The sequence below is a fragment of the Nilaparvata lugens genome, chromosome 5 (assembly GCF_014356525.2).
Source record: "Nilaparvata lugens isolate BPH chromosome 5, ASM1435652v1, whole genome shotgun sequence".
Classification (NCBI taxonomy): Eukaryota; Metazoa; Arthropoda; class Insecta; order Hemiptera; family Delphacidae; genus Nilaparvata; species Nilaparvata lugens.
Window position 1 is genome coordinate 28,369,277 of NC_052508.1, and position 23,349 is coordinate 28,392,625.

The window sequence follows — 23,349 nt, forward strand, 5'->3', positions numbered from 1 at the left end:
TGCTGAACAATATTGTAACTTATCCAGCAGATGAAAACACATTATTTTTTTAAGATTGAGTAGCAGATGCTGAACAATATTGTAACTTATCCAGCAGATGAAAACACATTATTTTTTTAAGATTGAGTAGCAGATGCTGAACAATATTGTAACTTATCCAGCAAATGAAAACACAATATTTTGATAAGATTGAGTAGCAGATGCTGAACAATATTGTAACTTATCCAGCAGATGAAAACACATTATTTTGATAAGATTGAGTAGCAGATGCTGAACAATATTGTAACTTATCCAGCAAATGAAAACACAATATTTTGATAAGATTGAGTAGCAGATGCTGAACAATATTGTAACTTATCCAGCAGATGAAAACACATTATTTTGATAAGATTGAGTAGCAGATGCTGAACAATATTGTAACTTATCCAGCAGATGAAAACACATTATTTTTTTAAGATTGAGTAGCAGATGCTGAACAATATTGTAACTTATCCAGCAGATGAAAACACATTATTTTGATAAGATTGAGTAGCAGATGCTGAACAATATTGTAACTTATCCAGCAGATGAAAACACAATATTTTGATAAGATTGAGTAGCAGATGCTGAACAATATTGTAACTTATCCAGCAGATGAAAACACATTATTTTGATAAGATTGAGTAGCAGATGCTGAACAATATTGTAACTTATCCAGCAGATGAAAACACATTATTTTGATAAGATTGAGTAGCAGATGCTGAACAATATTGTAACTTATCCAGCAGATGAAAACACAATATTTTGATAAGATTGAGTAGCAGATGCTGAACAATATTGTAACTTATCCAGCAGATGAAAACACATTATTTTTTTAAGATTGAGTAGCAGATGCTGAACAATATTGTAACTTATCCAGCAGATTAAAACACATAATTTTGAGTAGCAGATGTTGAGTTCAGTCGTATAGGTGACTCTGGGCCCTGCGATGGGACCCGGGCGAATGTCATTTATTGTCAAGCCGGCTGAGCGGAAAGACCTCGCCTCGCTCGCTGACAGTGGTGTCGACGCGCGTCCACTTGGCCGACGCCCGCTTCGTGACCGCGTAGAGGTCAGCATTGCTGCAGGCAGACGAGTAGCGGCGGATTGGCATGGGTGTCGCTACGCCCGACGAGTAGGTGCGACGCGGATCGGCGCTGAGTGACATCTTGCAGGAGCGCCGGAATCGCAGCAGGCCGCGCCGCGCCGGCGTCAGGAAGGGCGCCGTTGACAGTGTGTAAAGCACCGGGTTGATGGCTGCGTTCAGCGGCAACACGAATACCGCAACCCAGGCGAACACCTGCGCCCATCAAAAATACCTATTTACTCTAGTTCCTGATATTTTAAAAATGGCATCATAGCCGAAACATGTGATTTTTTAACTGGTTTTATAATCAAATTTTATCAATCTACTAGTAGGCCGTCCCTAGACCCTGATATTTGAAAAATTGTATCATAGCCTAAACATGAAACATGTTGTGTCTTTGAAAATACAACTAAAAGATGACCGGTAACCTTAAAAAACAAAAATAAAATGATTTTTCTTTATTTGATGACGTGTTGAAGGTTGGACAGAAATCCCACTCTACCAACAAAGTCCACTCTACCAATTAAGTAGCCTTATAGCCTTATTACTCATACACCTCCTACCCTTATGAGAATAAATTTATAATAAAAATGAAATGTGAAACATTCCACTTACACAAATGATCATATATCTTATACATCAAGTAGTAAGTCTTTCATTGAACATTATAATGATAGTAAAGTAACGTACGGTAAGCTAAAACTGAATGAGTGATAGACCTACTATAGTATAAAGATCACTCCAAACAGTGAGCATTGGTTGGCAGGGGAGGTTTACATTTCTAATGAATGATGACAATTTGAAGTGAATGTGAGTGTAATAAGGGCCTACCTGAGGTGGAACAGTGTAGCCAGCGAGTGAGACAATGCCGAGCAGAATGATGGGGACCCAGCAGGCGGCGTCAGTGGCGACCAGCATGGTCATCCGCCACGCCATGGCCGCCTCATTCATCTGCCGCTCCTTGGTCACTGCCTTCTGCGTTGTCCGCGCCACCAGGAACATCCACAGGTAGCCCACCGCTATGAAGCCGAACGACAGCAGGTTCAGCACTGCCACACAAACACAAACCATCATCATCTCTAAACCCAGGTTTCTTTATAGGATTAGATTCGATTTCTCTATTAGCCCCGGAGGAGTTGCGCCTTGTATTCACTCCCAGTCATAACTAATCAAGATAATTTATCAAAAAATACGCTGGCTCAATCATGAGAAATATACTCACAATTATAATACACGTTTTGGCCATATCACATACAGACACAGATGAGATCTTTTTGAGAGAAAACCATTCTACAGAGATAAGAAATACGTTGTGAAGCTGCCAACCAGTTTGCTAGTATTATAAGATCTTCAAAATTTTGGAGAGAATTTTTAGGAACATCAGGACCCTGTTTCATAAAAATTATAAGTCACGTAATACAGGAGAATCACCATTCCAATTACATGCTTAATATAACCGATAAAATCAGCTGTTCCTGTATTTCTAGTTTCATTCAAAAGTTAGACTTTTTAAATAATTTATTACTAAGTTACTGTTCTAGATTTATTTATTTTAGACTCTGAAGCTAATAGATTCTATTAGATTGAACATAACTTATCATACACATGATGAACATTATGTGTTTGTCAAGCTCCGTTCAATCTAATAGAATCTTAAAAGATTAAACTATTAACATTTTGTTAATAACTATGGTGTAAACGCAGCTTAATAGATAGCACCTATTTGATTCAAAATTCACTCGTTTATCTGAATATTGAGGAGCGTGAATTGTAAATTTTGAAAATTGAAAGTGACATAACCAACATTTTGATTTGGACAGTGTATAGTATAAATATTGGAAATGAGACAGTTTTGGGCATGAGCCTGTTGTGCCTTTCCTCATGTTATTTATTTGTACACAATGTGATAAATAAATAAATAAATAGAGGACTTCTAAGTTTTTATGAAACAGGGGCCTGGTGAACTTGTCGCTTTATTCCCTACAAGGGTTTCAACCACCGTCAATCTTCTTCTTCTTTCCAGGATTAGGCGTACACACCTGTTCCGGTCTCAAAGGATATAGGTAACTATTTATCTTACCATCTTTTTAGAGGTCTGCCAATATCCCTTCTACCGTAGGGTCTATATTTCACGACAGCCTTTGGAATCCTAGTATCTGGCATTCGTTCCACATGGATTTTCCAGTTCAATCTGTTTATTTCTAGTTGTGCAGCTAATCACGATATTCCTAACTAATTTCTAATGACATCATTGCAGAATCTGTCTAACTTTGTGCAACCTTTCACACTTCGAAGAAAACGCATGTCTGCTGCTTGAACTCTGCTTAATCTACCACTGTCAATTTTCATTTTCAACTAAACTAGGTAACAATGATTTCTTATGTTTTAGTCTTCTGTTAGAAATGGGCTAACTTAGCAATGTGTATCATTTAAGCAATGACTATTCGAATGTATTTGTAGGTACATATTTTGGTGATAACGATTAATTCTATTCTATTCTTTGCAATCATGAGAAATATACTCACAATTATAATACACGTTTTGGCCATATCACATACAGACACAGATGAGATCTTTTTGAGAGAAAACCATTCTACAGAGATAAGAAATACGTTGTGAAGCTGCCAACCAGTTTGCTAGTATTATAAGATCTTCAAAATTTTGGAGAGAATTTTTAGGAACATCAGGACCCTGTTTCATAAAAATTATAAGTCACGTAATACAGGAGAATCACCATTCCAATTACATGCTTAATATAACCGATAAAATCAGCTGTTCCTGTATTTCTAGTTTCATTCAAAAGTTAGACTTTTTAAATAATTTATTACTAAGTTACTGTTCTAGATTTATTTATTTTAGACTCTGAAGCTAATAGATTCTATTAGATTGAACATAACTTATCATACACATGATGAACATATGTGTTTGTCAAGCTCCGTTCAATCTAATAGAATCTTAAAAGATTAAACTATTAACATTTTGTTAATAACTATGGTGTAAACGCAGCTTAATAGATAGCACCTATTTGATTCAAAATTCACTCGTTTATCTGAATATTGAGGAGCGTGAATTGTATTTTGAAAATTGAAAGTGACATAACCAACATTTTGATTTGGACAGTGTAAGGTATAGTATAAATATTGGAAATGAGACAGTTTTGGGCATGAGCCTGTTGTGCCTTTCCTCATGTTATTTATTTGTACACAATGTGATAAATAAATAAATAGAGGACTTCTAAGTTTTTATGAAACAGGGGCCTGGTGAACTTGTCGCTTTATTCCCTACAAGGGTTTCAACCACCGTCAATCTTCTTCTTCTTTCCAGGATTAGGCGTACACACCTGTTCCGGTCTCAAAGGATATAGGTAACTATTTATCTTACCATCTTTTTAGAGGTCTGCCAATATCCCTTCTACCGTAGGGTCTATATTTCACGACAGCCTTTGGAATCCTAGTATCTGGCATTCGTTCCACATGGATTTTCCAGTTCAATCTGTTTATTTCTAGTTGTGCAGCTAATGACGATATTCCTAACTAATTTCTAATGACATCATTGCAGAATCTGTCTAACTTTGTGCAACCTTTCACACTTCGAAGAAAACGCATGTCTGCTGCTTGAACTCTGCTTAATCTACCACTGTCAATTTTCATTTTCAACTAAACTAGGTAACAATGATTTCTTATGTTTTAGTCTTCTGTTAGAAATGGGCTAACTTAGCAATGTGTATCATTTAAGCAATGACTATTCGAATGTATTTGTAGGTACATATTTTGGTGATAACGATTAATTCTATTCTATTCTTTGCACTTATGAAAAATATGCATTCCTCCTACTCAGTACCTTCTAATGGACTGTTGCATTATACAGCCATGAAGTTGGCACCTCATTTACGCTGTCATAGTTACACACGCGTCTTGACAAGTACTGCTCGAATACAGCCAGCGCGACCCAGTGTAGTTATTGTACTTTGTAGTTGTACATGTTTCATAACATTTTCCTTCCTTCAGTTGAAGATTTATTGAATTATGTAAGCAAATGTGAAATATTTACAATAAAGAATTGATAAAAAACTAAACAATAATGGTGATTTTTGGAGATGAAAAACCTTTCTAATTTTCACACCTATAATCCCAATATATATTCTCCTTGAAATCTATTATATCAAATCTGCAAACCTATTCACGCACTATTCTTTAATCCATAATATTATGGAAAAATACCATAAGCAATAAAATCTAAAATTTTATTCTACTCTAACGAGATGGAAATGGAACAAAATGTAAGTTACAATTATTTTATATTATTTATACACTTGGATCGATAGAGTTTGATAGTATAAATGTCCATTCTTTAAAAAGGAAATTAAAAATGTTATTTACCTCAACATTCTACTAAAGTATGGTAGAGTGAAGTTTTGGTATTATTAACTTAAAATTAATCAATTTCAAAGTGAAAGTTCCAGAACTAAGTTTAAGAGCACAAAAAATGGAATTTAGATAATTCGTTTGTTGGAATAGAAATTTGCAACTTTGTTAGCTGCTCTCTATCACTTTTTGCCTCATATAAAACGAGTCACTAGTGTTGTGAGTGATAATATTTAGTTGAAAATAAGTTCAGTAAAAGCATGAGTAAAATCTAATAAACACCAATGTTAAACACCACTCACCAAGAAAAACAAGGACAGAATATTCCCATCCACTTGGCTTGTCTGGTGTTATATGAAGAGCTAAACAAACACCAGATCGCCCGTAGAAATTACTGAAAAACAAAAAGTATATAATTATCAATGTGAAAATATACTTCTATTATTAAAAGACAATATAACATTATTACTAGCAAGTCACCCTTGCTTCGCTATGGTGTAAAATTTATAAAAATAAACCTCTTTAGAAGGGCTACAGCTACTATGTAATCCAACTAGAATTCAATCACTATAAGCAGGTAGGTAATAATAGGGCTACACACTATTAATCTTAATTGGTACTAGATGCTCCAATCCCGTAGACAAAACATAAAACACTTCATTTTTCGAGAATTAGCGAAAAACTTTAGAAATGAGCTTTGACTTTCACTATATGTACAGAGTCTTGAATTCTAAAACTTATCACCTCATTGTATCTACATATACCTAATGGATAGTTTCTTCAGTTTTGATTGTTTTTTGCAACTGAATTCAATATCATTAACCTCTTTGATTTCCCCAAGATAAAGAAATATTTTTTGCTATTGTAGTAGTCATTTTGAATTCTATAAAGCTGGAGATTTGTCACATGTGTATAGTAATTAACATCCTGAATAACTTACAATATTGGAAATACATTTTCGTATACCATTATGTAACGCACTTTTGTTATTGAAAGAATAAGACGTTGATGTTGTTAATATCACTATATTGACTATTGTCAATATCACTATATTGACTATTGTCAATATCACTATATTGACTGTTGTCAATATCACTATATTGACTGTATAATAAGACGTTGATGTTGTCAATATAGTGATATTATAGTGATATCAACGTCTTATTCCTTCAATTATGGAGAGATTCCACAACATCTCATACCATACAATCACTTTTAAAAATTTCTAATCATAACACCAATCACTGAGCATCCCAGCTATTGAATTTCAATTTCTTATTTATTCAAATGCGGGTGATCATTTAAATTTTCCATTTTTTATTTGATAGTGTAAATATGAGCATGTTGCAGGCAAAAATCGTGAAAAAGTTTTGTGACTTACTGAAAATAGGTGAATCGAGACAATGGCAGAGCTGATAGTATTCCGGCTAGCAGCCAACCAAAAGCCATCAATTGCCGAGTACGAGCCATCTCCAGCCTCCTCACTCGAAATGGGAAGATTATCCCTAAGAATCTGTCCAGAGTTATAACTGGAATCACACAATACGTTACAATATTAGTAGCAATACTACATAGGCCTACATCAGTACGGCAACAATTCACTTGAAGAGATGAAGTTCAAAGAAGTTGAGAAAATTGTACACCTCGCTTTTGTAAATTTTTCACTGTTGTTGACATAATATTATTAAAGTGTACGTATTTCGATTAGGACACTATCAATTTACCAAAATGAAACAAATTTCTAAGGAAACTTTCTATCATTTTTAATATTTAAGATATAAGCGCTTAAAGTTGAAACCTTTGGAGTGATTCATTTTCAGTCTGGTAGCAAATTAATTCATGAAATTTTATTTTTTTATTTATGAAAACATGGAAGCATACAGGATTTCTCCCAAAAATTTCTTCCATAACAACATATTACAATAGTTCATTATACAAAGTGCGCCAGAGAAACTTACTTATTTGAAAGGTCGATAAAAACAAAAGTACTTTAGATATTGTTTCAATCTTTTTTTTATGAGAATACAATAACTCAATTTTTTCTATGCAGTCTTGAAAATTACATCAGACCAATGGCGACCCCCATTGTGCATACACTGATAAAGTCGATTTTTGAAATTTCGTTGCAGTATATCAATCGGTATGTTGGCAACGGCGTCGCGAATGTTGTTCTTGAGGTGTGCTATGGTCCGTGGTCAATCGACATGAATCAGGGATTTCAAATAACCCAATAAAAAATCGCATTGAGGAAACGCATGTGGAAATGAGCCTTGTCAAATGACCGCGTCTTTAGACAGGTTGTCAATCAGCATATCACATGCATTTTGACGGGCTACAAAATCGCGTTCAGTCAATTCTTGAACAACAGCCAATTTATAGGGATGAAGTTGGAAGTCTTCATGTAAAATTCGTCGAACAGTGGAGTCAGAAATTGCCATAGCAAACCAAACGCCGGGGAGAACGCACAACTGACTGCCTCACTCTTTCGATATTTTCTGGAGCTCTGATGGTTCGTTGAAGTCCATTTCTGGGTTTAGCGACACTTTCCCACTCCTGGAATGAGTTAACCCACAACAGAATCGAATTATGGCCAGGAACGAGTCTGTGGGGAGGAATTTCAAATCGAGCGCGGAAGGTGATCGACCATTAGAAAAAAATCTCTCAACTGCGAAGGCCTGCTGCTCTCTAGACCGAAGCATGGTGGCTATTCACTTGATGAAGGATTAATTTGAGAACTTCCCCCTCCAGCTCCCCTCCTGCCCCTCTGCACGACCAATTAAACGCATGGGGATTTTTTCAAATAAGTAAGTTTCTCTGGCACACTTTGTACATAGTAGAGTACAAAAAATTAAGAATATTAAATTTTAAGTATACTTTCTTCAGATATTATGTCTCTGATAGATATTATGATATCTATCTCATGACATATTAGATTTCTCAGAATATCAATTCTAGGGATATTTATTCCAGTTTAAAAAATTACTCAAATTGAGTTCTTCTTCTTCATCATCTTCACTTCAAGAATTAGGTCCAGTAAATAACCTGTTACAGTACACTACCTCCCTCGGCTTTTCTATATTCTTCCAAATTGAGTTAGGTACTTTTTCGAAAAAAATGAGTGACTGACCTGTGAGAGTGAAGACGGACAGTTCACTGGAGAAGGTGCTGATACAGCCGGCAAACGCGCACAGCTGACTGGAGCGCCAATCAGAGTCGTGGATGAAGTAGACGCCGCGGTAATGCCAGTCGACCAGTGCAATCAGCAGCAGGTAGGAGCCCATCAGCAGGTCGCCCACTGCTAGGTTCGTGATTAGAAACGAATGCACCTGAACAGACTAGACGTCATAAGACACATTCAACTTAACTTCACAATATATGTTATTGCATAGCATCCACTGCTCTTTCAAGCAGGGGTATCTAGACTTTCGCCAATGTTATAAGGCCAACAAATAAAAACACATACATGGTACAAGACATGAAAAAAGAATTGTACAGTTTTGGGAAGAATTTTGTGCATTTTGGAACATCAACTCTTCTTCAAAAGGAGTTAATGGATGAATGAGTTCATACTTTCTTTATAGAAGCATTTTACATGGTGTCACGATGTATATCGTGACTAATGAGGGAAATTGATTTTAGAGCTAGTTTTGTCGACGCTCGGTAGTCTTGTTATAAGATCTCGTTGTGCAACGAGCGGTGCAGGCACTGGGCTACTGCTCAACTATGCCGCGCACCCATATCTTCTCCCACTCGGCTGCCAAGGGAGGCTCGCCGAGTAGAAGGGAGAGCCAGTTTAGTACAGTCGGTCGAGAACTATTGAAGGAAGCAGGTCGCGGCCAGAGAGTGAGTGCAGCTCGTGACCAGAATCTACTCTTACTCCTTCGACTACTTCAAATCTCGACCCAGAGACACCAACCCTGTTAGGCAGTGCGAAAGCACGGCCCCTCTTTCCTAAAAGAGGGAATCACTTCAATAAGGTACTCAAGGCCCTGTTCCAACCCCCGACTCGAACGAGGGTGGTTGACGGACACCACACCAAGCCTCCCGTCCCCTGCTGCGGCCCACCCCAGACGCCGACTGAGTCTAGCCGGCCCAGAGCGACACTGGGAATTCTGGCAGAAGAAGGTGTGGGCAAAAATCTACTCAGAATGGTAAAGAACATTTGAATATTCTTCCAAATCCCCTGATTACTTCTATTTTAAAATGAATGTGGGACTGATCAGTGATAAGTAGAAATAACACGATACATAAAAAAAAACAATAGAATAAGTTTCCATCCGATCCCTGATCCTATGCTCACTCAGGTGAATGCGGATATGGAGTAAGATGTAGAACATAATACATTGGACATTATAATTATGAATATGCACAGTTAAATCGTTTGAAAAATGTGTATAGAATCAATAGATTTCTCAATTTGAGATGGATGAATGCTTTGAATTGGAAAATACATGTGTGTATAAATTAGGAATTGATCATTATTCATTACAGCAACTCGTTCATTATTTCCCTCTACCTACAAGCATCAGTTGTGATGGAAAATTTAGCCTTCAAACATTTTCAACATCCGAATAAGATTGACCCTCCCAAATAAACAGATATAAGACTTTTCAATGAAAAAAGATCAAGCTATTTCATTCCTCAGCAGACGATTATGAGATGATATGATATGATAATGAATGAATCATATGATTATGTATGATTGTAATTACCTGGTTGCAATGCTTGTATCTGCTGCGCCACATGATGACCAGTACATTGCCCAGTGTGGCTACAATGGCCAACACCCACACGCAAATGCGCAGCACGATATTCGACATGAGATCCTCGCATGAGCTGAACTCGTCGGGTGGCGGTTCGCAATGCTCCACGTGTCGCGCTAGGCAGCAGAATCTAAACTCGTCCGTGATCCTAGAAATATCATCCTGGAATTAATATCGCTCACAAGTGTCACAAGTCACAAGATTATAGGAAATAGGATTTCAATGGAATTCTGGAGCTGAAGATACAGAGACTTCATGAAGATACTTGAATACTTCATAGATAAAACGCTGTTATGACAATAGTTGAAATACTCCCGATAAATATTCGAAATAATAAAAATTATCAATCTTATCTAGTGGCTATTCTAGTAGCAGTGCCTGTTGTTCCTTTTCCAATTATCCATAATCCAAATAATTGTGTATTGCTTAATCAATAAAAATGAATTAGATGGATGAATTTATAATAAGAAAAATTTATTTAGGATATTTACTTATTTTTTTCAAGAACAATTAAAATTGAAGATTTCACAATTTTTCAGTTCATCATTTATAAAAAATTCAAGGAGATGTGAAGTATGTACTTACAACTTCTGAAGATTAGGAGTGTTGAGGAAGACTTGGGTAGCAATCACTTTGATTTTGTTGTACCTTAGATCCCTGTGGAGAAAAAAGTTCAATACATGAAGCCATATATAGTGAACGTTGCTAGTGTGGAACATTTCATCATAAAAGAAGCTTTCAGAAAAAAAGAAAAATTATTAGTTTTAAAGTAAAGTAGAAAATCATGATAATATAGCCTAGTTCAAACTACTATTGTAGTGGTAGAGAAACTAGTACTATAGGTAGGGTACTTTAGATAATCCACCATCAAGAACACTAAAAATCGAAAGTATCACATCAGTTTTCCAGCTCCATAATATAGTTTTATTTCTATTTTCTTATTCCAATTACAATACATTTTACGTTATATAGAGCAGCTCCCAAAATCTTCCTATTTCATTGTTAATTTCATAATAATTGATGCTTAGTATTAATCATGAAATTAATTGAGAGTAGAGTTTTCTTTTTATGTGAGTTTGTCGTTTTAGTTCATATTGTTCAGGTTGCACGAAGAATATTGTTCAAACAATCTGAAGGAGAGTAGATTTGATCCCGTATCGAAGCAATACCAATTATCGTAAGTATGGTAAGCTCATCAGTATGCAGTCCATCCCACCTGCTACAAGCCAACATAGGAAGTAATTTTTAGAATCAAGTTAGCCTATAACTCCTATTAGAATTTAAAACGCAGTAGGCCACATTTCATTTCGAAGAATTCATTCGTTTCTATACATTATTTATAATATTTTTACAATACTCTCACAATACTAAAACACGCACTAATATATTGTAGTACGTACTAACTCACAGGGAGAGCAAACGAGACATTCCTTGAAGTATTCCCTCCTCCAAGTATTTGATCTCATTATGTGATAGGTCTCTGTAATAAAAAGAGAAACAATATCTTTATACAATAAGAAATTGTGAATAATCTACTTGATGATTGATAAAATATATTGCTTTATTCTATTTTAGTTGATATTGAATTGAAAAATAAAAACATGTTGGTCACTGGAGAATAGTGGATTTTTCAACATTCTTTCAGCAGTTTTGATGGATGCCCTGTCCTAACCACCTTAAGCAACTTTGAAGGTTTTAGTAGTATAATAGCGGATATTCTTAAAATAACAGGATAATAACGAGTAGTATCGATAACACTATACGTTGAATGCAAGACTGTACAACACTCATATGATAAGTAGGTTTAGATTGGGTTGAATTAGAATAGGAATAAAAACATGGAAGTAAGAGAAGATACACTCTTGTGTGCCATTTCAATTCCGAATGATGCCTATGAAGATGTCTTACGCTTCAATACAAGTAGAAATCAAAAGATACTAGAAAAAGTAATAGAAACCTCCAGTACTTCAGTACTCAGTACTTACACAAAACGGATATTTTTTACCATGGAATTTAGACTTTTGAATTATATTTTGTAAATTATATTTTCATCCTAATCAATAATAGAGAATAATAATTAATATTGCTAACATTTCGGAACAAGACTATTACAGTTGATTATTTTTATTCCCAATACAATAAGGTCGAGCGGGTAGCCTAGCTGACTCATTGTAGGCGTCCAGTCTTTTTGGTAAAATGAGTTGAGCGGGTGGCCTAACTGACTCATTGCAGGCTGTTCTTCTCCATGTTCTTTCATCTCGTTATTATATCAGCTACCTTTCCTTACAATATAACCCGTTCTGATTCCAACAATACAAAATTGTAGTTGGCTTTTAAAACAAGAGTCAATTCTAAAAATCAGGCAACTGCAGGTCTCATCAAGGGCCTTAAACTTTGTTTTCAGCAACTATCCATTTCATACCGCTTCGGGTCACAACTATTTATTGACCGAGTGAAGTGAGATCTAAGATTCAAGTCGACAGTTTTGAATTTCTTTTTATGTTTATATCCGAATTTACGGCGAAACGCAGCAATATATTTCCATTAAATTTGACAGGTATGTTCCTTTTTGAATTTCGCGTCGAAGTATATATATAAGGTTTTTCGAAATTTTGTATTTCAAGGATAATACAAAAGGTAAAGGAGTCTCCTTCGAATGCCAATATTACCGTAAAAATCAGACTATAGAATTATTCATCATAAATCAGCTGTCGTGTGGAATATTAATTGCAAGCAATGAGACATGCAATTGATAACTCGAAGTAGCATATTATTTTCTCCCGACTTTTCTCTGCTTTCAACTCGGTAAGCTTTTGATGATAGTGGCATAGTTGTTTACAATAAATTATTGTCGATACAACAACCCAAACAGTTATCTGTTGTTTGCACACAGATATCTCGCCGACACGTCAGGACAGGACATAATTCACTCTGATGTTGGATCATGCTCTCAAGACGTGGAGTGCAGTAGGCGCTTCTTCTTCCGCTCTTGAGCTCCACAGCAGTTGTAGTGGTCATGCATATTCAACACACTACCATCAATTTGTTGACCAACAAAGAACATTCCAAAACAGATGGCCGTAGAATGTTCGATATCGTGCATAGCTACTTGGCAATGAAGCGAATAGCCCAAGGATACCGATTTCGACTAAGAAGATGGTTATGCTTTGGAGACCTATTTGACTTGTGACGAAGTACAAAAGGTGCATAAGTGGGAATCACACTGACCACTTCCTCGAGGGCGGGTAAGACGCGTCTGGTATCCCTTCCTCAATGGAGGTGACAAGAGTGTAAGGTACCTAACTATGAAGAGCCAAGTCTCCAATGCACAGGGACCCCTAAAAGAGCGGGCACTTCACTCGATCCAATAATCATAATTGAGTTATTTAATGACGAAGAATAGAAGGCAGCTCCTCTGTTCTTGGTAACCACAGCGGCTGAATCACTCTTTAGCACACATGATGAAGAGGCTGGGGGGAGATGGGAAATTCTCTCACTATCCTCCGTATGAGGGATTCCTTTTCGCATCACCACCCATCCACCCACCTACAGAACACTCAGGGTTGACAGTTTACAGTCGTGTCATACTGCACTGAACGCTTGCCCTCATGAGTGATGCAGGTTGGCGAGGGTTGGGAGGCTCTCACAGCCGACTAGCAAAGGACCGCAAAACTGCAAGTAGGGGACGTTGACGAACAATAGACGTTGCAAAACAATAGTTTTTCATACTATTTTGAGATTACTTCATCCTATCCATCCATGAGGAATAGATGAATAATACTGTCAACATTTTGGAACAAAACTATGTAAGTTTTTTTTCGTTGGAATTTAAAAACAAGAAGTTTCTATGGAACATGTAATTTTGACACAACAATTTTTAATACGAAGAATAGAGGAGAATGTGAAGATGATGGAATAAAGGAGAATTATGAATAATCATAAAGATCAAGTAAGTAGGTAAGCCTACTTGAATTCAGGAAACAGCTGGGATTATTAATTGATAGTTGGAATAGAATCTTCTGGCTTCTTAATATCTCAATAATATAAGGATCAATGTATAGCCTAACTTGGTGACATTTATAATAGCTAGAATGATAACTAAGATGACAACATATCATAAATAAACATAAGGCTTTAAATTATCAATTTAAACTTACAAGCCAGCTAGGTTCCTCAATCCAACAAATGCACTTGGTTCAATCTGATTTATTCTTTGTCCATGAAGATCACTGGAATAAAAAATAACATAAATTCTTGAATGATCAATTCTGTCGTGGTACTTCAATTAAATATATTCGAATAAATGTTAATGTTAAGCATTGTATGTTGAGTTGAAGTTTCCAATTGTATTTTATTTTAAATTGGATATTGCTTCTCTATTAATTATTCAAAACTTTCCAAGTCAATTAGCTCGTTACCGTATGAACAAAATTTGTTGAATAATCATTCATTAAAGAATGATACGGAATGAAAACCATGTATCATAGTACAAAGCTTTGTATCATGAGTAAGATTGACAATCATAGCTTGTCGATTTTAGTTGCTGACCTAAATCCTCATTCCTCAGTCGTAGAACTATGGACCAAGCGCGAGCATTTGCCTTTTATGTCATATACCGTCGACACAAACTTATGAAATTTATGAAAGCTAGATAGCTTGAATAGTGATCTGATATTTGTTACACGTTTTTATTCTAAGACATAATATGTCTTGTAGACTAATTTTTAATGTTTCTTCAATCGGCAGGAAAACTTTGGTTTTTCAAAGTTATCTTACTCCCTTATTTTGGGGTATTTCCAGAAATCAAGATAAATAACCTACCAAATTTCCTACACGAATACAGTGTAAGTTGTATTATAATAGCTAGAGTACTTACGTACTGTATAGTACAGTACCTGTTCGTTTTTACCGTATAATTATATGATAATAGAAAGCTTTATTAAAAACAGCCATAACTTCCTTGTTTTCGGATATTTTCGAAAACGGGACTTACGCTTTAAAGAATTTGGGGTCGCTGAATCCAAATCCGAAATCAGAAATCTTCTATCTATATTTTTAAGGAAGTTAGACTTTGAGAAAAAAGTGATGAGTCATACTTTGTGGAAACGGCGGCGTAGTTGTTAGATCTTGCCTCTGCTTGCCTCGAGGGGAAAAGACGTGACAAAACGAGGTTCCTGGATAGGAGTCACCATGTGAAAGACACGATTTGACTCAATGTACTTCGACAAAAAAACGAGAACACTGTTCAGTGTTCAAGTTGCACGTCTCCTATCGTGTGAAAGAGGCCGTACTGTACTATACAGTACGTAAGTACTCTAGCTATTATAATACAACTTACACTGTATTCGTGTAGGAAATTTGGTAGGTTATTTATCTTGATTTCTGAAAATACCCCAAAATAAGGGAGTAAGATAACTTTGAAAAACCAAAGTTTTCCTGCCGATTGAAGAAACATTAAAAATTAGTCTAAGACATATTATGTCTTAGAATAAAAACGTGTAACAAATATCAGATCACTATTCAAGCTATCAAGCTTTTCATAAATTTATTTGTCTCCTCATGGCAGAAGGTTTGCGCCCAACGTTTCCACTTAAACATTTCTATGATTAAATTGTGATAGAGAACATTATCGTATTGATCTTCTAAATCCAGTTACATGTACATCGATTTTCGTAGAATTGATTTTTTTACCGTTCCTATGAATTCTAAGAATTCTATGAATTGTTTATACAGGTTCATCACAGGCCAGGTTGGTCTGAGCTATTCATGACTTTTTTTCAGTATGCATTATCAACTCAGCAGTTCTAGTTCTCATGACATCACTACTTGGAATGCCATGACATTTTCTATTCTTTCAATTCCTATTATTACCATAGATCGATTCAGATCAGCACAATGTTTATACTGTATGTTCATAATAGATTTTTCTGATTGTAAAAAGAAATAGTCAATAATTGCTGGGAATTTAAAGTGATATTCAACGATTTGAACCTGATAAATTGGATTGTTGAATGACAATTGAAATTCAGTGAATTTTACTGTACAACATTCCTTTTCCTCCTATTTTATTGGGTGATGAGTGGAGATGATTTATGATTTCATATTTGGATTCATCTTTTCATAGTTCAATATTTTTTTGGAAAACTGGAACTTTTAAAAATTAAAAATGTTTATAAACTTCTCAGGTGTTCAAAAACTTCTTAAAACCTTTGCCTGTCCCATTGTGAGGCAGGAGTATTATTATCTTAGTACGTACTATATAATCATATGATAATGGAAAGCTATATTAAAAACAGCTATAACTCCCTTGTTTTCGGGTATTTTTGAAAATGAGACTTGCGCTTTAAAGAATTTGGGGTCGCTGAATCCAAATCCGAAATCAGAAATCTTCTATCTATATTTTTAAGGAAGTTAGACTTTGAGAAAAAGTGATGAGTCATATACTTTGAGCAAACGTCGGCGGAGTTGAGATCTGTCGGCTTATTCGTAAGATCCCCATGTGAAAGTACAGGAGAGCTGCAAAATATGAAATATGATCTTCCGTAATATGATATTCCAGGAGCGAGGTCTCTGCCGTGTGAAACTGGCCGTAGGGGACGTTGACGAACAATAGACATTGCAAAACAATAGTTTTTCATACTATTTTGAGATTACTTCATCCTATCCATCCATGAGGAATAGATGAATAATACTTTCAACATTTTGGAACAAAACTATGTAAGTTTTTTTTTCGTTGGAATTTAAAAACAAGAAGTTTCTATGGAACATGTAATTTTGACACAACAATTTTTAATACGAAGAATAGAGGAGAATGTGAAGATGATGGAATAAAGGAGAATTATGAATAATCATAAAGATCAAGTAAGTAGGTAAGCCTACTTGAATTCAGGAAACAGCTGGGATTATTAATTGATAGTTGGAATAGAATCTTCTGGCTTCTTAATATCTCAATAATATAAGGATCAATGTATAGCCTAACTTGGTGACATTTATAATAGCTAGAATGATAACTAAGATGACAACATATCATAAATAAACATAAGGCTTTAAATTATCAATTTTAAACTTACAAGCCAGCTAGGTTCCTCAATCCAACAAATGCACTTGGTTCAATCTGATTTATTCTTTGTCCATGAAGATCACTGGAATAAAAAATAACATAAATTCTTGAATGATCAATTCTGTCGTGGTACTTCAATTAAATATATTCGAATAAATGTTAATGTTAAGCATTGTATGTTGAGTTGAAGTTTCCAATTGTATTTTTATTTTAAATTGGATATTGCTTCTCTATTAATTATTCAAAACTTTCCAAGTCAATTAGCTCGTTACCGTATGAACAAAATTTGTTGAATAATCATTCAATAATGATTGATAGGTCAACAGTAATTATGCAATGCTGAGAAGAGATTCCTGTGATCTGTCGATTCTGATAGATCCTGATTGGTGCAACTTGAGGTTGAGTACAACCTTTAAGCAAGAATACAACTTGTTATTGGTGTAACCTGATGTACCGTTACATTTAAGAGTAGAGATAGATTGATATATAAAGGAATAATTATCAATGATTACATATCATAATCCACGTTTTTGTAACAAACAAAGCAAATTGAGGCCTATCTAATTCAATCGAGTTCTTCACGATTATTCAATTTTTCAATGAGCTATATTAGAAGGAACTTACATATTTCTCTTCACTTATAATTTATCAGATTATGAAAATTACGCTCATTATCGTATTCTGTGTGATAAGGAATAAATATATAAAACATAATCATGTTTTCCTCATGTAATAAATCATTAGTTGTCAACATCATCTTGATGTAATTGTGTACTCATCATGTATCCCAACTTCCCAATTTCATTCTTACTTAATACATTCAGATAGGCGACTTCATCGAAATAGTTGATAAATGTCCTTATCACGTTGATAAATGTTATAATATTTGAAATGCCGATAAATAGTACAAAATAGTTGATTTATGAGAACCCAGTAAGATGTGATTTAAGTGCAAACAATGAGTGAAATATATTTTCAAATTGAACTTACAGGAATGTGAGAGATGATAATCCAATGAACGCCATTGTCTGAATCTTCTGGATCTGATTCCCTTGTAAATACCTGTTAAGAAGAAAAGTAGATATCACTTGTCAATTATTGTGACTTAAATTACTGTAGGCTTCACTTGAACAGTTGAACAGTACCGTCTCTTCGATTTTACTCATTAGAGAATAAGATGACAATGAAATGGTACTTAACAGACACGAATAGAGTTGTTTCAAACGAGAGGTAAGATTTTCAAATAGTCTCACTCGAAGAGCGACAATCTGAAAAACTCATCAGTAATAACAATTTGAGATAATTCAGCAGCAATCTTGTGCCTGCACAATTGGGGCATTAGAATACAGGGAAGACGATGTTTGAGTTGAAGAGGCTTTGAACCTTCATTAGAATAATAAAGCAATAATTATTGCACTCTTCTAACATAACATTAAGAGGTTCGTTTTGCTAGAGAAGATCATTGAAGTGATAATTTTATTCATGGAAATACAATAGATTGTGAATGATGATGAATTGAACTTACAAACCAGAGACTCCAAATAATCCATAAAACGATCCATTTCCCAAGATTGATATTTTATTATTTTGTAGATTGAGTACAGAGAGCCGCCATAAGTTGCAAAACATGAGAGGCATGAGATGGGTTATGCTATTGTTGCTCAAGTCTCTGAAACATAAATTAATTCCAGTCCACTGAAAAAATTCCATTTTAGATCACATTTTTGTTTTACGACTATCAATATTGTTATCTCATAATTTCTATCTTATGATTTTGGACTTCAAATAACCAACTGAATTAGACAAAAATGTTATTTTTCTAGGATATGAGAATAATTTCCAGAGCTATCATCAAGCAAATTCTATTTCGGTCCATCAGGAAAAATTTATCACAGATATTCGATTGTTACTTTTCTCACTCAACCAAGTTGGAACGAATTATTAAAATGAATAACCGCTGTAACGTTTCCATCAAACTAGTAGTTGAAATTGATTTCAGTCGTAGAAGTACATACTCCAAATAGCTGTTCTACAAATTTATAAAAATAATACATTTCTGTCCCATAAAGGTTTCTATTAAAGATAGAAAACTCACAAAGAAGTAATCTCCTTTTCTGCATCTGGCAATTGAGATAGCCCTTTCCCGGTGCAGTTGATCATCACATCTTGGCATTCGCATTGCGGAGCGCTATTGGAGCAGCTGAATGCTGAAATAATCAATAAAATTATGTGCTTATAAACATCATCATATTTGCATTTTGAAATCAACAATCATGTCAAATTAAAAAGTCCCTAATAATTTCACATTTTCAATCTAATAATGATTATTATTGATTGACTAGCAGGTAAACTGTGCTCCGCATGGGTCTAATTGAAAACTTGACAAACTGAAAGCTTGGTGTAATAAAATATTGAAGAATTGAAAATAGGCCTATAACCATCCTCGGTGTATAAATAATAATCTATATGCGAAATTTCAAGTTAATGAGTCCAGTAGTTCAGTCGTGATGATGCGTCATTTCCTATCCCGTACGAGTTTAAGCTAGTTCTTTCCTTTATTATAATATAGATTATGTTTCTACAACTAATAAAAATAATTATCACGCTCTACTAATCGAAATGAGTGGATTTGCTCTCCACTGGTCAATAAGTCTCCACGATCTGTGTGAATATCATCAGATTTTACTTGTTTCAGTAGCTAATTAATAACGTTTGGTAAAAACATCCATTTTGAGACCAGTTGACACCAGTTCAATTTAGGTAATAGATATTTCAGTTCCGAACAAAAGCTATCAACTTCACTACGAAAATACTGCTTCTAAGAATATTGGTATGTCATAAGAATATTATGTTACTCTAATATAATGATAATATCACAATATTACGATAACATGTGCAGCTGCTACTTACTGCAATTATCTTCATCGGCCCATGATCCGGGGCAATCGATGTTTCCATCACAGATCAGCGACATGTTCAGGCATGGACCCTGGTGACATTTGAACTGCGACTCTGGGCACGACCAGTCACCTGAAACTCATATTTATTTTGATAGATAGACAAAGAATAGATAGATAAAGCATTTATTGATACTCATAACAAAAAGCACAATTACAATTCCAAAGCAATAACAAAAATTCAATTGGCATGAAACATGCCGTCAGCCAGAGTTGGTAGTTTATCTGTATCATATCATATCAATTTTTTGATAAGCTGATTTCTCGAATCAGTTCTAAATTATTTCGGACAACATCTTATCGATACTCTCTATGCATTCAATCGCTCCGAATGAAAGCTATCAATTTTAGAAAAGAAAAATTCATCATCAGACCTTAGCGCATCATATAATTATTCTAAATGGCAGCAAGACTTCTCAAATCATTCACCCAATAAATACATTTAGTTTGATTTGCATGTATAAAAATGAGAAAGTGAGACACAAAAAAATAAAAATAAAAAAATAAATAAATGTATACAACTGTATCTTTAATTACATAAATTACAATAATTCTACGGTACTATAAATGTCATGGGATATAACCCTCATGTTGTTCTTAGTAATTGAACTCTGAAACCAATTGCTCCCGATACTTCAAAGCCTCGTCAATATAGCCCACCAATCTTCTCCAGTTTTCACCATTCAGGTATCTAAGTATAGTTTCCTCTTGTATAATCCAGCGACCGAACCATTTCATCCGAAACTCTCCCAGTACTGTGCATCGACCCAAGAAGTGGCATGTGTCTTCTATCTCCCTGCTATTGCAAAGTGAACATATATAGTTGTTATCATTTTTATCTACCCTGAAATTAAGAGGTAACAGGGACCCTCTCACTCTGAATATCATACTGATAAAACGTCTCTTGTTTTCGTCATTAATATAATCTCTTCCTATTGTATGCGACGTTCTTAGTCTCTGATACATTGAGTGGAACTGCGAAGTTGCGGCCCTATTCCACCAAGTTTCTATCAATCTGTCACGTATCCGTTCAATGATAATTTCACATCCATTTCTCCATAAACTCGGCTGGGTCACTGGATCAATCCAGTCCATATTGTATTGCACATACAAATGTTTCCAATCCTTGTACCATCCACATTTGCTTTGCGCCATCAATCTTGTTATTCTTCCTGTGAATCTGAACTCAGGTAGGTTTATAGTCTTTACTATATACTTCACATTCATTCTCAAAGTATCAAGCCATAAAACGCCCTTCCCACTCACCAGATACAATATATAATTAGGTGTGTTCATTGGTAAGCAAAACAGTCTTTTAATAAAGAATCTATGAAAGCATTCTAGTTGCTCTCTCTGTTGGTACCCCCATACCTCTGCGGCATATGTAACCGTGGCCTTGCTCACCGCATTAAAAACTTGCCGTTTCGTTGATACTGGGACATAATTGTTTGTAATTAACTTCCCCCACAAACTATTCACACCAAATTTCGCTGCTGACACTTTAGCTTTGAAGTGACTAGTCAATGATAGTGCGGATGTGAATGTAACACCTAAGTACTTGTATTCTTTGACTACTTCTATAGGCTCCTCTCCAAACCTCCACTTCTCATTCCTGCGCAATCTACCCCCCTTCCTGAACACCATCATTTTTGACTTATCTCCATTCACTGTCAAGTTCCAGCGGCTACAATAATCCTTCAGTCTGTCAATCATACTTTGCATTTTATGAATACTGTCATTTTATGAATATTTATTTTGAAAGAAGAAGAAGAAGAAGAAGAAGAAGAGAAGAAGAAGAAGAAGAAGAAGAAGAAGAAGAAGAAGAAGAAGAAGAGGAATTACGGTAACTTCTTATGAGTAGTTGAATTACAATAATAATTATATTATAGTCCAATTATATTATTAGTAGTAGGATTTTTGTAATTAATCTTCTCTAGTGATAATAATAGACTAATAAATTATGAAGATACTGTATATTTTCGATTTATGATACATGGTTAGACTTACGACAGTTGAGAAGATGAGATCTATCCGCACACCCCGTTCTTGGATTCCCTGAGGTGTAGCATTTCTGTGTGGAACTCACACACTGGCCGTTATCACATTTGAACTCATCTGATTGGCATTCTCTGATTGCTTGCAACAAAAATTTAAACTACTCTGAATCATTGAATTATCACAGAATTGATATTGACGCAATCACTTTTTTCAAAATGTTTCAAATAGATCCATTCCATTGTACAAAAATATAATACAATATAGTCCAGTCAAATGGTCGTTTTACAGGAAACAGCCCCGAAAGAATTTTTCTCGACTGTTCTATAGGTATTTTGGGGCGCTGAATTCAAACCTAAAATTTGCTGACACGCCAGAGGGCGGCTTCACCCCCAAACCCCTAAAATTCCGGACTTTTTTTAATTTTTCCATTCAATCTCGAAAACTTCGAGTTTTTGGAGAAGAATTATTCTCTACAAAATTAAAGATAATAAAATTCACAATAAATTGAGTGGTCTCGCAGGATTTTACCATTATTGGTTCTGGAGCTACGAATTTTCAAAAAAGGGGTATTTTTAAGAGGTTTTCAACATTTTGTAAACCTACCACTTCTATCCTATACAACTTGGATATTTTTCTAGTATAGATAAGAAACTACACATCACGTGAAATAACAATTAATTCTGAACAGGATTCCTTGGGAATTTTCGAATTTAGTAGTTGGGGGAGGGGGAATAAACCCAAAAATCATGTCCTATAGCCAAAATACAAATTTTTCATTATAATACCTTTTCAAGGCCTTCCTAACTTTAAACACTTATAACTTTCGACAGAATTATTAGATCTCGTCGTACTACAGCTCATTCTTCTCAGCTCGTCAAGGCGGTTCAAAATCATGTATCATTACTGAAATTCGATGAAAAATTCCTCTTTTAGTGTATTTTAGCCCATATTTAAATACACAGAAAAATTGCCAATTTCTATATTCAAAACTGTGTATCTCGGTAACCCGAAATGATAAAAAATGGTGATTGGTATTGATTTGAAGAACAAAATTTCCTTTTCCATGAGGAAACGTTTGTTTAAAAAAATCAAGAAATTTGCG

At 35.0% G+C, this 23,349-nt stretch overlaps 1 protein-coding gene across 1 annotated transcript in view; it reads right to left on the reverse strand.

Annotated features, from left to right (window-relative positions):
- Positions 1 to 441: 441 nt before the first annotated feature.
- The window catches only part of LOC111044076 (G-protein coupled receptor GRL101), a 492,864-nt gene continuing 469,956 nt past the window's right edge, over positions 442 to 23,349 (reverse strand). Inside the window, 14 exon segments of the mRNA XM_039428094.1 lie at positions 442 to 1,318; positions 1,937 to 2,154; positions 5,772 to 5,863; positions 6,851 to 6,998; positions 8,597 to 8,795; positions 10,182 to 10,380; positions 10,818 to 10,889; positions 11,641 to 11,712; positions 17,303 to 17,374; positions 18,283 to 18,354; positions 18,818 to 18,987; positions 19,345 to 19,499; positions 20,203 to 20,322; positions 22,257 to 22,385. Coding sequence (XP_039284028.1) covers positions 986 to 1,318; positions 1,937 to 2,154; positions 5,772 to 5,863; positions 6,851 to 6,998; positions 8,597 to 8,795; positions 10,182 to 10,380; positions 10,818 to 10,889; positions 11,641 to 11,712; positions 17,303 to 17,374; positions 18,283 to 18,354; positions 18,818 to 18,987; positions 19,345 to 19,499; positions 20,203 to 20,322; positions 22,257 to 22,385 — 2,051 coding nt within the window. The 3' untranslated portion in view covers positions 442 to 985.